Source organism: Sebastes umbrosus, chromosome 18 (genome assembly GCF_015220745.1).
Source record: "Sebastes umbrosus isolate fSebUmb1 chromosome 18, fSebUmb1.pri, whole genome shotgun sequence".
Lineage (NCBI taxonomy): Eukaryota > Metazoa > Chordata > Actinopteri > Perciformes > Sebastidae > Sebastes > Sebastes umbrosus.
The window spans coordinates 15,179,881-15,193,739 of NC_051286.1; the positions used below are offsets into that span (position 1 = coordinate 15,179,881).

At 38.7% G+C, this 13,859-nt stretch overlaps 2 protein-coding genes across 4 annotated transcripts in view; one reads left to right on the top strand and one right to left on the bottom strand.

Annotated features, from left to right (window-relative positions):
- Positions 1-3,691, bottom strand: part of mtmr9 (myotubularin related protein 9) — a 95,446-nt gene extending 91,755 nt beyond the window's left edge. For both annotated transcript variants that reach the window (XM_037751659.1, XM_037751658.1), the window contains exon 1: positions 3,557-3,691. The gene's annotated coding sequence lies outside the window, so the exon portion shown is untranslated. The remainder of the gene's footprint in view (positions 1-3,556) is intronic.
- A 12-nt stretch (positions 3,692-3,703) lies between these two features.
- ccm2 (CCM2 scaffold protein) lies at positions 3,704-12,510 on the top strand. 2 transcript variants are annotated; one of them, XM_037751668.1, is made up of 10 exons: positions 3,704-4,142; positions 8,330-8,506; positions 8,671-8,754; positions 9,005-9,188; positions 9,645-9,781; positions 10,192-10,327; positions 10,515-10,572; positions 10,691-10,826; positions 10,933-11,071; positions 11,202-12,510. In XM_037751668.1, the coding sequence occupies exons 1-10, from the start codon at positions 4,113-4,115 to the stop codon at positions 11,495-11,497; spliced, it is 1,377 nt and encodes a 458-aa protein (XP_037607596.1). In that variant the 5' UTR covers positions 3,704-4,112; the 3' UTR covers positions 11,498-12,510. The 2 variants fall into 2 exon arrangements, with proteins under 2 accessions (XP_037607596.1, XP_037607597.1); XM_037751669.1 differs by lacking the exon at positions 3,704-4,142 and adding an exon at positions 7,467-7,619.
- The last annotated feature ends 1,349 nt before the right edge of the window (positions 12,511-13,859 follow it).

Here is a 13,859-nt window from a genome sequence, read left to right on the forward strand (position 1 = left end):
CCAAGTGGTGGGTACGGTGTGAAACCCAGTTATTGGTTCTGTCAAAGACATAGGAGAAAAAGTAAGGCAATACTGAACATCATCTGTACTTGAACGTAGGGTTCCTCATCTTTATTACGTTGGAGCAAGCTGAATCGCAAACAGCCCCAGTTGATTCAGCAAGTTACAATTAGCTCATAAGCGTTAGTTTTGGACTGTTTGATGGATAGTCTTAACAGATGCCAGCCACGATACCGAGCGATTTGGTCAATGATTGTTTTGTACTTTTTGTCTATGCCTTTACATCTTCTTCTGTCTTGCAAATGATGAATGATTTGTAGTGCCAAGACGTAAACTTTCTGTGTCGTTTGTCTCGTGTGAAGAAAAAAAAACAACATCTAGCCAAAACAATAAATGCCTGCAGTTGGAATAAAACACGGAAGAAGTCAATGATGACAAAATGCGCAAAAAAAAAAAATCCACTTATGTTGCATTTTTCTTACAACGGAATGATGAAACAGGCCCGATCACGGATTCACTTTTGAATAAGCTCATTTCCTGGTTTTCCCACCACCTCCCAGCATGCCTTTAGAAGTCATTGTGAGGTGACCCTCGACATTTAGCATGGAAGTGCTCTCGACTGCACAACAAAACCCTCTGATTTCTGCATTAACGTGTAGCAGCAGGTCATCGTAGTGTCTGACTTGGTTTAAAGTCTGTACCTTTGTGTCATGACCATCTGTTTGACCACTGGAGCAGTATGTTCAGATGATAAAACGGTGCATTTTCTTATTTTACTTTCTTCTTTGATTTCTGTTAATAACCTGGTGCTGAATAAATACATTTAAAAGGTGCTACCACTGTGGACTGCAGTCCACTCTTTCGCTCTCTGATAGCATAGCCTTCCGGTTGACTTACAGTCTCAAAAATGCTCAAGAGCTAGCACCTCAAATCCACACAGTTTACAACAGTACTCAACTCTCAATGGTGCCATTTTGATTTTCCAAACCGCACAAAAAAACAACTGTTCATATAATGTTTAATATACTGGTTTCAGCATTGTTTTTGTTTTACTATGATTCAATCTGCACTAGGAATTTTTTCTTTCTTTTCTCTGAGAGAATGAAACTGGCAGATGATAAAATGCATCTTTATGGCAAACGCGCAGAAGCACACATGTACTTCTGCTACTGGAATTTGAGTAAAAAAATATATATAGAACGTGATTGCTGTGTTGTAAATTCTTGTCATCTATATGTCCTTAATCTGTGTGTATCTATTTTTGTTGTTATTGTAGAATTGGCTGTAATATTTTGTTTAAAAATGGATTTGATATTCCAATGAAGCGACTATGGTTGTCATATTAATTGCTGCTGATTTTTGAAATTGTTATCAAAAGGTGTTGGGAAATATTGCTTTGTTTATATTCAATCAATTTCTAGATTGTGTTAGCTTGTTGGTGTATTTCACAAATCTATCAGGATACTCCCTAGACTGTATGATTTATCCGGGGTATTTCCAAAAAGTTGGCACAATGTCAGTAAGCAAATTCGCTACAATCTGTAGCATCTTTATGAAAGCGTACTCATGCAACCTCCGTTGTGACTGAGAACATATAAGGAATGATTTCTTTGTTGTTGTTAAATATAAAATGTAAGTAAATTGTTTCATGGAATCCCCGTTCTTTAAAAAAAAAAAAGCAAAACTGATGTCCTATTTTTGGGAACAATATGAATATTATTAATAACATATGGTGCTACAGTTCTTTTTGTATGTTTTGGTTTTTAGATGAAAAGAGAAATATTATGCTGAAAATGTAATGTTTAAGCCTTACTGTAGATTCATATATCAGACTGTTCATCCCAGAAGAGAAAAATAAATATAGTATTTGAAAGTGCAATATTATCAGTACTGTATTCACATGCACGTTTCACATTTCAACAGATGTAGGCAGATGTGATATATGGCTTGCAAAGGTGGAAGATGTGAGCCCACACACAGTGAATGTGTCCTAATATAATGATAATTTTGACATTTTTGTCATAGCAGGGTAAATATAGGTGTAATTGATCAAATTAATTATGGTCCAAATCTATTTACTGTGTCACAGCTATTCGATTGAGCCAGCATGCAGGGTCATAATTAATGTTATTAATTACACCTGTGTTTACCCTGCAATGACGTGTAAAATGTCTGCTCTGAAAGGGGCCTTTACCCTTCACCTGCTTTATACACAGGTTTATAGGTGATAAAGACAGGTGCATAGGATAAGGTTTAAAAAGTAAATACCACTGACAAGTTACTGTGCGTGTGCAGAACTTACCCTTCTGTTGTTGGCACTCCTGCAGCCAACGTTGTGAGTGACTGGTCTCTTTTCCACTTTCATATCCTCTTGTTGTATCCTTGCATGTTTCTGTCTTTCTCCACTTGTCTCATCTGCCTCTCTCTCGGTTGCTGTCCTGACATTCTTGCTCTAGTACAGGGGTCTGCAACCTGCGGCTCCGGAGCCACATGGGGCTCTGTAGCTCCTCTCCAGTGGCTCCCTGTGGATTTATAAAAATGGAAATGAATAACTGTTTTTTTGTTTACATTTTCATTTTTATTTATCATTGTTTTAGGCCTATGGTACGACGTTACGATGGAGTATTAGGGCCAGATTGAGGAAAAAGAATAAATTTGAGATTTCGAGAATAAAGTCGTAATATTATGATAATAAAGTCAAAGGTTTACGAGAAGAAAAGTCATAAAATTATGAGAATAAAGTCACAATATTATAATATAATATTATGACATATTATTATTTTTTCTCGTAAAGTTATGACTTTATTCTCGTAATATTACAACTTTTTTTCTCGTAAACCTACGACTTTATTCTCGTAAACCTACGACTTTATTCTCGTATTATTATGACTTTATTCTCGTAAAGTTATGACTTTATTCTCGTAATATTGCGACTTTTTTCTCGTAAAGTTATGACTTTATTCTCGGAATATTACAACTTTTTTTCTCATAAAGTTATGACAATATTCTCCTAATATTATGAATTTATTCTCGTAATATTACGACTTTTTTTCTTGTAAAGTTCTGACTTTATTCTTGTAATATTATATATATAATTTTTATTTTTTTTGCCTAAATTGGCTCTTTCGATAGTAAAGGTTGCTGACATTCTTGTTCTAGTAAAACAAGGTTAGTAAACAGCAACTGTAAACAGAGTGTCAATATATTGACTATAAGATAGACACTTAAAATGGTCTCTTACTAAATGAAACACCTGCATTTTTAACAGCCCCACTTATCTTAGCAGGAAAGCACAAGCATAACATTAATAACAGCTGCATTACATTTAGTGCGAGCTATAGTTCAAGAAGTAAGTGGCTTACTGGGACACTTAAAAAGAAAGTTCCTATTGTTTATAAAGTTATTAGGTGATAACGAGAAAGTGAGATTTGAGGCTTTACCAACAAGAATTGAGTCTCTAAGTCTCAACATTTCAAACTCTTCTTTAAATTATAAGTTGTCATAAGCTTCAAAACAAATAAATAAAGCATTTATTACAGTGTTTTTATTATATTACCTGAGAAGCTGCCTGTGCAGTGACAGTAAAGCACCTCTTCATGCCTCCTCCTCTGTGTGTGTCATCATCACTGTAATTAACTAATAACAACAGTAGCAGCTGTTTTGGTTCGTGCGGCGCAAAGCATGCTGGAACCGCAGCTCAACGCCCCAAAATGGCGGCACGATTGAAAAGTTTTGCTTGTTTTATCCGAGTTTCTCTTCAACACAGACTGCTCATTTAACTGTGTTAGCGTTCACCAGAAGCACACCGGTTCACACTGGCATTATTGGTTTTAATGGTGGTCGAATAAGGCAACAATCAGGATGGATCAGTTCACTTTCACAGCTTCACTTTACCGATGCTAGGCTAGGCTAGGCTAGGCTAGGCTAAGCTAACTACTTTCACTCAAATTCGGGCTTCACTTTAGCCATGCTAGGCTAGGCTAGGCTAAGCTAAGCTAAGCTAACTACTTTCAGATGAGTGCTGGTTTAAAGCTTCAGTAGATAGTTATGGTCTTGTCTCACCTGGATCTCAACGCTGAAGTGAATATGAAGAAGAGGACATTTCCATAGAAATGGAGGATGATGTGAAAAAAGTGAAAAAGGTAAGTTACTTTTTAACTGCAAGTTGACTAGCTAGCATGCTAACTTTGCTAGCATAGCTAGTCAGAGCAGAGCAGGCTAGTTTAGCCACATAATGAAGTAAATATCAGCTGCCAGAGGGGCAAAGCAGTCACGACAACACACTGACGGATTTACTGACTCTCTCAATAACCCGGGGTTACTTTAAATGGGAGAAATGTGTAACTTATGGAATGGAAATTAAGTAAAACTCAAAGCTAAGTTAAGTGAGGCGCAACAGATTGAACCTAAAAGAGTGAAGTGTTACAAGTTACTGTCTCTGCTCAGGATTACCATGCGCTGCAGGATGCTTTTATTGTTTATAGTCCTCTTAATATCAACTTTAAACACTCTTTGCCTTGTTTGTAAGGTGGTAAGTTAAATATAAGGTATAATATATTTGATTTTGGGTATAAGAATAATGTATGCATGGTAGGATGCTGTGTATTGTATATATATATATATATATATGTATATTTTTATATATATATATTTTTTTATATATATGTATATTTTTTTATATATATGTATATTTTTATATATATATATATATAAAAAAAAAATATATATATATATATAAAAATATATGTATATATATATATATATATATATAAACATATACATATATATGAATATATATTTATATATATATATATACATATATATGAATATATGTATATATATGAATATATATTTATATATATATGTATATGAATATATGTATATATATATATATATATATATATATGTATATGTATGTATATATTGCAGGTTGTATTGCATGTGCATATTGTATATTATAAATAATAATTTGCGCATATAAGAAAAGATAACAAATAGTCAATGTGATTAAGATAAATATGTAAGTAATGAATTGGTATTGTGATTAAGTTATATTATAAGTAATGAATTCTGGATTGATAACAAATTTATATTTTGGTAAGGATAATTATATCAGTAATTCATTTATATTTCTGTGACACAGATTAAAGGTAATAATTATAGTTAGAATAATTATAAATAATAATAATTATAGTTAGACAAATTTAGGAACATTTAATTAGAGTATATGTATGACTCAATAAGGAAGCTGGTTACTAATTAATACTTGACATATGGAGAAGTGGTGGGATTAAATAAGTTTATACTTCTTCTCGCTCTTTTTCGATTATGTAAATCACGGCATCAATTGTTGACAATTTATTTTTCTTATGCTTTTCATTGTATGTAAATACTATTTGGTCCTGACTGTCCACTTGTTGGTATGATCAATCTTTTTCTTTATTTTCTACATGTTCGAAATACATTTTGAAATGAAAAAAAAGAAAGTATTTAAAAGGAAACAATCAGCCATTGTTGTATTAACAAGGCTAATGGTTTATCTGTTGTGGGACTTTTAACAGTGAGGGTGGTGCTTGTATACAGTAGTGCAGTATTCTCAAAAAAAGGTAATAAAAGCACAACCAGTTTTCCCAGAGTAGTAACCCTCGTTGTTATGTATAGGCGTGGGTCATGGAGGATGTCTGTGTTGAACATCAGCTGTCAAAGGCAGCGGTTATCAGTGTCAGTCATGCTAAAGGGAATCAGCACTCCTTGGTTGTGCCTGCTCTCTCTCTCACACATACAGTACAGACACATGCTGCCTAATGATCCCGTTTGATATGGAGACAGATCGGTATGTTCACACACACATAGCTGACATTTCTTTTTATCTTTTGTGTGTCTTAGAGCAGACACGAGGGACATTTTGCCTCTGTTCTTCTGGTTGGCACAGGAGGAAAACTGCAGGACATGACATTGACAAGCTCTCCCAACCTGAGCAGTGTAATGAGAAGTGAAGTGTCTCAGGTTTTAACATCTCAGATATGATTGTGCTGGTCATTCACATCATTCTTTCCACGACAAAATGCTAATCTAATTCCACCACCTCCTCTTGATGTGAAGGGAAATTTGGACGGAAATGAAGTGATATCCTAGTGTGAAGAGGGTTTGTTGTGGCAAGGAAATGTTTTTGCCAGCAATGCTAACTTACCCAAACTCTGCTCGTAGTTTGATGAGGCATAACTTTAAAATTTCAACTCAAAATTCTTTACTTTAAGGGATCAATGTCACGGATGCATACAGTTCTTGTATATGCCACTTGGTGGTGATAATGAACAGCGTTTGGCCCCTGATGTATTTATATTATATTATATGGAGTATTATATTATTCAAGTGAAAGCTCAGGCCCCATCATGTGATGGCATGATAGTGTTACTTTCACTTTGCTGACTGATTTCATATGAACTCATTTAAAGTCTGGAAACTGTCAAAGGTATGTGGAGAAGTTAAGGAATCTGACAGCTTGACTCGCACGTAGTACATAGCGGTGATGTCTCACACTAACAACTCAAGAATGACGAACATCCTTGTGTAACGGAAGGACGGCAGGGAAAGATAATAGCATTTTACCTTGCCAGCCACTGTAGAAAACTTAGTCACTTAGTTTTCCTGCATTGTTCTTAAGCATGAGAAAGTTTGAAAGTCCACTTGCACCTTTGTCACCCTGGCCACCACATCACAAAGAAGCCATACATCCACCTCTGTTTCTGTTTTTCCTTAACTTGCTCATCTTGAGGAAAGTCGCTGGGGTCAACTACGGTAGCTCTTGTCTCACATTTCACAAGGACAAGCCATAAAATGTTAATGCACTTGTCTTCACGAGCTATGTACTGTTAAATAATGCACCTGGTTGTAGGTTGTGCTGTTCTATGGAGTCTAAAGTCTGTAATCAAATGACCGCACAAATTATGGTTACAAAGTAAAGAGTCAAATACACCTTTCTGACCCTTCATGCTGCATTCATCATTGTTGAACTACATCAGATTGTCAGCACTTGTCGCCTTATTGAATCTGCAGTGCAAGCAGCATTTGCAGATGTGACATCTGTGGTTAGCATAATAGAATGCAAAAGATCTTGCATTTCATTGTGGTCTAGCACCGATGTGTGTGGACCTTCAGTTGCAGAGTCCTGAGTGAGATTGCAGAGGCAACAGTCATCACATCACAATACAATATGAAGATCTGGAGCAAAAGTGATTATCACTCACCACACACACTCTCTTCAACATCTGTGAAGCAGTTTTTCAAAACAACATGATGTTCAACCTCGACATCATGTTTCGATATATTCAAAGCCTCAATGCGCGTGTCATCACAGGAAGTTGTGGCTAGTCCCCTTCCTGTTCTTGTGCCTGAGTACAGACACATAGACACGTCCCTTCCTTTGTGAGAGGGGTCACACCCCTCACTGTATTTGATGTCTGTCACCAGTTGGCAGCTGTCATCGTGTGTGTGTGTGTGTGAGTGGAGGCAACAGGTGACTAGTTTAGACGGCGCGATCGTAGCAGCATCTCTGGCCAGGCGGTGTGCTTGCCATTGAATAGGCGACTCTTTTAGCGAGAGAGTTCATGGAGAACGAGGTAGGCTTTTTCAAAATGCTTTGAATCTAGAAACGTACTTTGAAATGCTTGTATTATACAGAGCTAAAGAATTATCCTATATCATTTGATGTTTTTTAACAATTTGCAAGCAAAGCAATGAAGCGGTTCTAAAGTAAATACAGAAATATATTTAAAAAAAGAAGGAAAACGTTTTTCTCTTGTGACACATCTGTGGCAGCTGCTCGTTGATGTTCACGATTTAGATGTTAAGGTGTGATCCTCCATCATGTTTTACACTCACTTTCATTGCAAAAAACCCTTTGGTATTGCAAAATGCAGAGCTTCCTTGTGCACATGCTGTTGTTGACATTTGAGCAACACGTATTGGGTAACAGGGAGGGCTGTACATCTGCTGTATTTTACTCTGCAGCTACCATCACAGTCGGGCGAAGCAGAAATTACAAGGCATATAAATACCACAGGCAACACAGGTTTCATATAGTTTCTGCTTGGTTTCGTTTGGGCGGGACATTAAACTTGCAGCCGCATTTGCAATTGCTTTACTGAGTTGCCCCTCCCATTGACACTACATCATATGTATGTAGTGGATATGAATAGTCCTGTGATCATTTATAATATACTGTTGCATAGAAACAAATAATGCCAAATGGTTTATAATTTAGAGGGTTTGGAGATGTTGCACACAAATTGAGTCTCTCAACCCCACTCTCTTTGTCTTTATTCACCAGCCTGGTATCGTGTCTCCGTTCAAGCGAGTCTTCCTGAAAGGAGAGAAGGGGAGAGACAAGAAGGCCCAGGAGAAGGCCACCGAGCGCAGGGCGCTCCACACCTTCTCACTCTCTCAGCCCGACCACCGTATCGACCCTGACATCCTGCTTAATGACTATATTGAGAAGGAAGTCAAAGTGAGTGTGACGAGCAGCGATAGAAACTCACCTACCCATATATAAAAAAAATGTTGTAGCTCTACTCACTTGGGAGAAAATGATGACATATGAGGTTACGTTTTTTTTTTTTTTTTTTTACAACTCTAAAGTAAAAAAGTGTTTGCATGTTCTGTCTTGTCCAGTATTTGGGGCAGCTGACATCAGTTCCAGGATACTTGAACCCATCAAGTCGCACAGAAGTGCTGCAGCTCGTTGACAATGCGAGGGTACGTATCTGACTTAACATGATCCATCAGTTGGTTTCTCTCTCTTTCAGTTGGATTGTTGTTCACATAACTGACATCACTAATAATATTCAATTAAATCCCTTGAATAATGAAGTTGCAACGAGAGAATACACTTGATAAAAGCTTGTACTTAATCATGGTGAACTAGAATATTAAAGTTGTCAGATATTTATCCTTTCTATCATAAGGGGGATAATTACCCGCATTGTTTTTCCTCTGTGATCCCCAGAAGTCCCATCAGTTGGCGGGCCAGCTGACATCAGAGCAGGATGCAGTGGTGAGCTTGTCGGCGTACAACATAAAGCTCGTATGGCGCGACGGAGAGGACATCATCCTGAGAGTGCCCATCCATGACATCGCTGCTGTCTCCTACATCAGGGACGACTCTTTGCACCTCGTGGTGATCAAAACAGGTAACAAAAAAAAACATTAAAAGGTTCCAGTAAGTGTTGAGATGTTAGAATGAAGTTGTTATATGGATTTTATTGTTGTAAGATTACAGAGGAGGAGGAGCAGGAGCTTCATACAGTGATCATCTAGACAGGAGATGCCTGCAGTCTTGTTGCAACGCACTTTTTAAAGTTGTAGCCAATGTTGTCAGCTCCCTCTGCTTCTTTGTTTGGTGATGTTGTCCTTAAGGCAAATTAACAAGGAATAATAGAGATCTGATAATGTTAATTCCAATTAAAAACAAACGCATAACTATCATCTTTCTGGGAGAGGAGCTAACAATAATATGAGATTATTTGGTAACTCAAATAGTAATAAAATAGTAAATAATCCTATAATTAAAAAATGTCCAATGTAATTGTGTTAAGTTGGCAACAATCGAACATTTAAATAATGAAAATTGACTGTGTGTATTTCAGCCCAGGAGTCGGGAGGTTCTCCTTGTCCCAGCTCGTGTCCTGATCTCAACAAGTCTCAGACCCTGAGCTCCTTATCGGAGAGTGGAGCTGTGCTCGTGGAAGTCTGCTGTCTGCTCGTGCTGGCCGTTGATAATAAGGTATTATTTTGCATCTATGCGGCTATGCTAAATGGAAATCTATTTCTTTAGTTCAGTTAGGTTAAACAGGTAAGAACAATGCCTTTTGAACCAAGGTGCACAACAAATGAACGTACTGAAGTTGCTTAAAACTGTGAATTTAAATTCCTGCAGTGCTGTTTGTTAAAGGATCCCTGTGGACTTTTGGACCTAGTAGCACTATAAAGCATTTTGTCTATGTTTTGTTGATGTCGCACGCTGGTAACGCGATACACAGTCCTACCACTGTTGTCAAACTATTCCACTGATCAACAGGTAGCAGTAACATGCCGAGATATGCTGGCACTGCACCAACAAACTCTCAGCGAAGAGGAAGACTGCGAGCTAGTGACTCTGAATGTACCCGTGACTTTTTGTTTGTTGTGTTTTAGGCAGCAGCAGAGGAGCTGTGTCTGTTGCTCAGCCAGGTCTTTCAGATCGTTTACACAGAATCAACCATCGACTTCTTGGACAGAGCCATTTTTGATGGAGCAACTACACCTACCAGACACCTCTCTGTATACAGTGGTAAGGGGGAAAACAAAGTCGCTCTCTAGACGAAAAACAAACTTAATGAAACAAATTATTGTACTTAACAAATGTATGTTTGATTAAATGTAATATAGTATAATATTGTTTTACTCTGTGGAGTTCTTACTGAAGTTTCAGAACTTGAGTCAGATATTGAATATGTACCTTTTTTGTATTTTTGCAGATGATTCTTCAAGCAAAGTGGATGTTAAGGAGCCCTTTGAAGCAGAAGCCAGCACATTGTAAGTCTTAACCTCAGTGATTCTATATTGGGCACAGTAATCCAGAAAGATTTGACACATCTCTGAAAGCTTTTTTTACTTTTGCTCGTCGCTTACAAGTTCTGCATTCTTCTCTCAGTCCTTTCCAGGCGTCTATGGAGGCAGAAGGAAACTCTCCATCAGCATCCACCCCAGCATCCCCTCAGACCAAGACGGCGAGTGAAGGAGAGCTCAGCACCACCGCTGCAGAGCTGCTGCAGGACTACATGACCACAGTACGATCCATGTCACCCTCTGTTTCCTTTTCTTGAAAATATTTTTTTTTCAAGCTGTATTCATTTCTTTTTGATTTTTCAATATTGTTTTTTCTTCCCCTTCTAGCTGCGGACAAAGCTATCATCACAGGAGATCCAGCAGTTTGCCACCCTGCTCCATGAATACCGCAACGGTGCCTCCATCCATGAGTTCTGCATTAACCTGCGACAGCTCTACGGGGACAGCAGGAAGTTCCTTCTACTTGGTACGACTACTGTGTTTCCCCCACAAATTTAAAAAACTTAAAATATCTTCTTCATCTTAAAATATGTGCTAAAAAGACAGATGTCTTTGACACAATTCATGACCACAAGCATTATAACGTGCCCCTGCAGGCCTGCGTCCCTTCATACCAGAGAAGGACAGCCAGCACTTTGAGAACTTCCTCGAGACCATCGGCGTGAAGGACGGCCGAGGCATCATCACGGACAGCTTCGGCCGCTACCGGCGCACCGCCAGCTCCGCCTCCGATTCCACCACCAACGGCAACGGAGCGGCGGGAGGAAGCGCCGCCTCGGACGAGGGCCAAGAGGCCTCCGAGGGAGACGAGTGGGACCGCATGATCACCGACATCAGCAACGACATTGAAGCTCTCGGCTGCAGTATGGACCAGGAGGGAGTGACGCCCTGACGCGGTGAAACAAAAGGGAGGACTCATAACGGCAGCCGCTTCCTTAAATGAACAGTAGGGCACGAGCTGAACGGATCAGATGAAGGTGGTCCTTATAGCACTGACCTAAGATTTTGTATTTTCCTCTAATTATCAAGAGGACGCTCCATACGATATTCCCTACACACTCATGGAAAAACCTCAACCTATTACCACAAAAAAACATGAAGTCAACAAATGCACTTATGCAGACCCGTAGACGACATGCAGTCAGTTGGCTACTTTTGCATTTCAGAGGGATTCAAAGCCTCTGATATATTTTTTAGAAGTCTCTTTAATTTTTGTACTCATTTATTGGCAGTATCTGCCGCGGCTGTCAGCGATGTAGCGAATATCTCCGGAGTCTGTTTTGAATACCCTCAAAGACTCCGGAGGATCCACCAGAGGACTGTGTACATGTTTAAGAAGGTTAAGACTGAGGCTGTACTTGTTTGTGCTTTTGTATTACTATAGGTCAATCAGCTTCACCCACCAGGAGAACATTTATTTCACATTGTGTGTGTGTGTGTGTGTGTGTGTGTGTGTGTGTGTGTGTGTGTGCGTGTGTGTGCGTGTGTGTCGCTGTGAGAGTGTAACATCTTTTTCTATATATAATTTTTCAATAAGTGTACCACTTTTCTTTCACACTATCCTTTTTGTTATCAGTGTTTACTCATTTATATATATTTTTGTCTTTACTCAAACTGACCAAGGAAATGCTGTAAAAAACAAAACAAAATTCTCATTCAATTGAAGCGATTGAGTGAGGACTGTATTTTGACAAAGCCAGTTATGGCTGATGTAAATTTATGATTTTTTTTTGTTCTTCTCCTGCAGGTCACCTTGTTGTGTCTCGTGACATCACATGTATCTGTCGTTGTGCCTTTTACATTGCAGTACTGCTGCCAACTGTCTGTCACACGCAGACAGGTAATTATGAACTGTAACTACAGTTGTTGAGCAAATCATGGTTATTAAATAACAGCTACTTTACACTTGATTGTCTGTTTTTTGTTGTCAAATTACAAGCATCATCCAATACATGGTTATTATCCTTTACACCTGTTTGCTGCATTATATGCGAAAAATCCATAATAACCTTTCAGCATATTGTAATCCAAGTGTTCTGAGAGAAAACTAGACTTCTGCACCTCACCATTGCTCTGTTAACAGGCTTAAAAAAAAATCTAACCCGTGACGGGAGACTTCGGCCAATCACAGGTCATTTCAGAGAGAGAGCGTTCCTATTGGCTGTTCATTCAACAGAGGCAGCTGTCAATCACTCGCAAACTTCGATCAAACAATCGAACTAGGCAGCACTGATCAAATATGAATCAATATTATGTTACTGTAATGCCTATTTCTCACCTCAAATGTTTTCAGAAACATCTTGTAGTGTACTGTCAGACTCAGCGCAGCCTAGTTTGACCGTTTGATCGAAGTTCGCGAGTGATGACAGCTGCTCAGAGGCGGCAGACTCCAGCTCGGCTCTGATTGGTTGTTTTCCTACGGTCTCTGAAATCTTGCAGATGCCATTAGGAGCACTGGAGGACTTTTTTCAGATTACCTGTCTCATGCACTACTGTCAGAATATAGTGACCGTTTTATAAAAAAATACTTTTTTTATAATCATATTTGCTCCAGCTCTACTCACTGCAGCTTTAATTTGACTTTCATACACCAAAACTGACACAAGAGGTGAAGGTTTAACCTGATTATGATCCTCTCTGACTGATCATTTGCTTGGATGCACTTAAGCTGCTGCGGAACTTCAGTCTGAGTTTCATCAAAGTAATCGTGCCGGACGCCGCCCTCAAAGTTAGGGATTAGTTCTGTGAGTCTGAGGGATGAGAAATTGGCAGGACAGTTTGAGTGGAGCACATTCCAGTCTGTAAAGCCACCCACCGGGCTTTTACAACACTTCTTTCACAGATCTATTTTTATATGATTTTCCTCAGTAAGTTTAAAAGTACAGAACTGGAATAGGTTGTCTCGTGTTTGTTGTGGGAATGGAGCAGAGGTGCATGTACAGACTGGAATGCTACACCTGCGGTTCAAATAGCCACTTTGGCTTGAGACACCGTCTGCCTCGAACAAAAGGATGAGATAACCAAGAAGCCGATGATCTCACCTAGCAAATTCCTTCTCGTGACACAAGCGGATTATTCTTGACAATTTTGCGTCATTGTTTTGGTACAGAAGGAGAGTAAATGATTGTTTTTGATGTGGTCTCGGTGTAATTGAACCGTGTTTTTCTGCTTTCTCACAGTGCTTGGCGGACTCCTAATTGGCCTCCTGTAAATTCTCCTCTTAATCCAGTTTTTTAGACAGAACAGAATCGCAG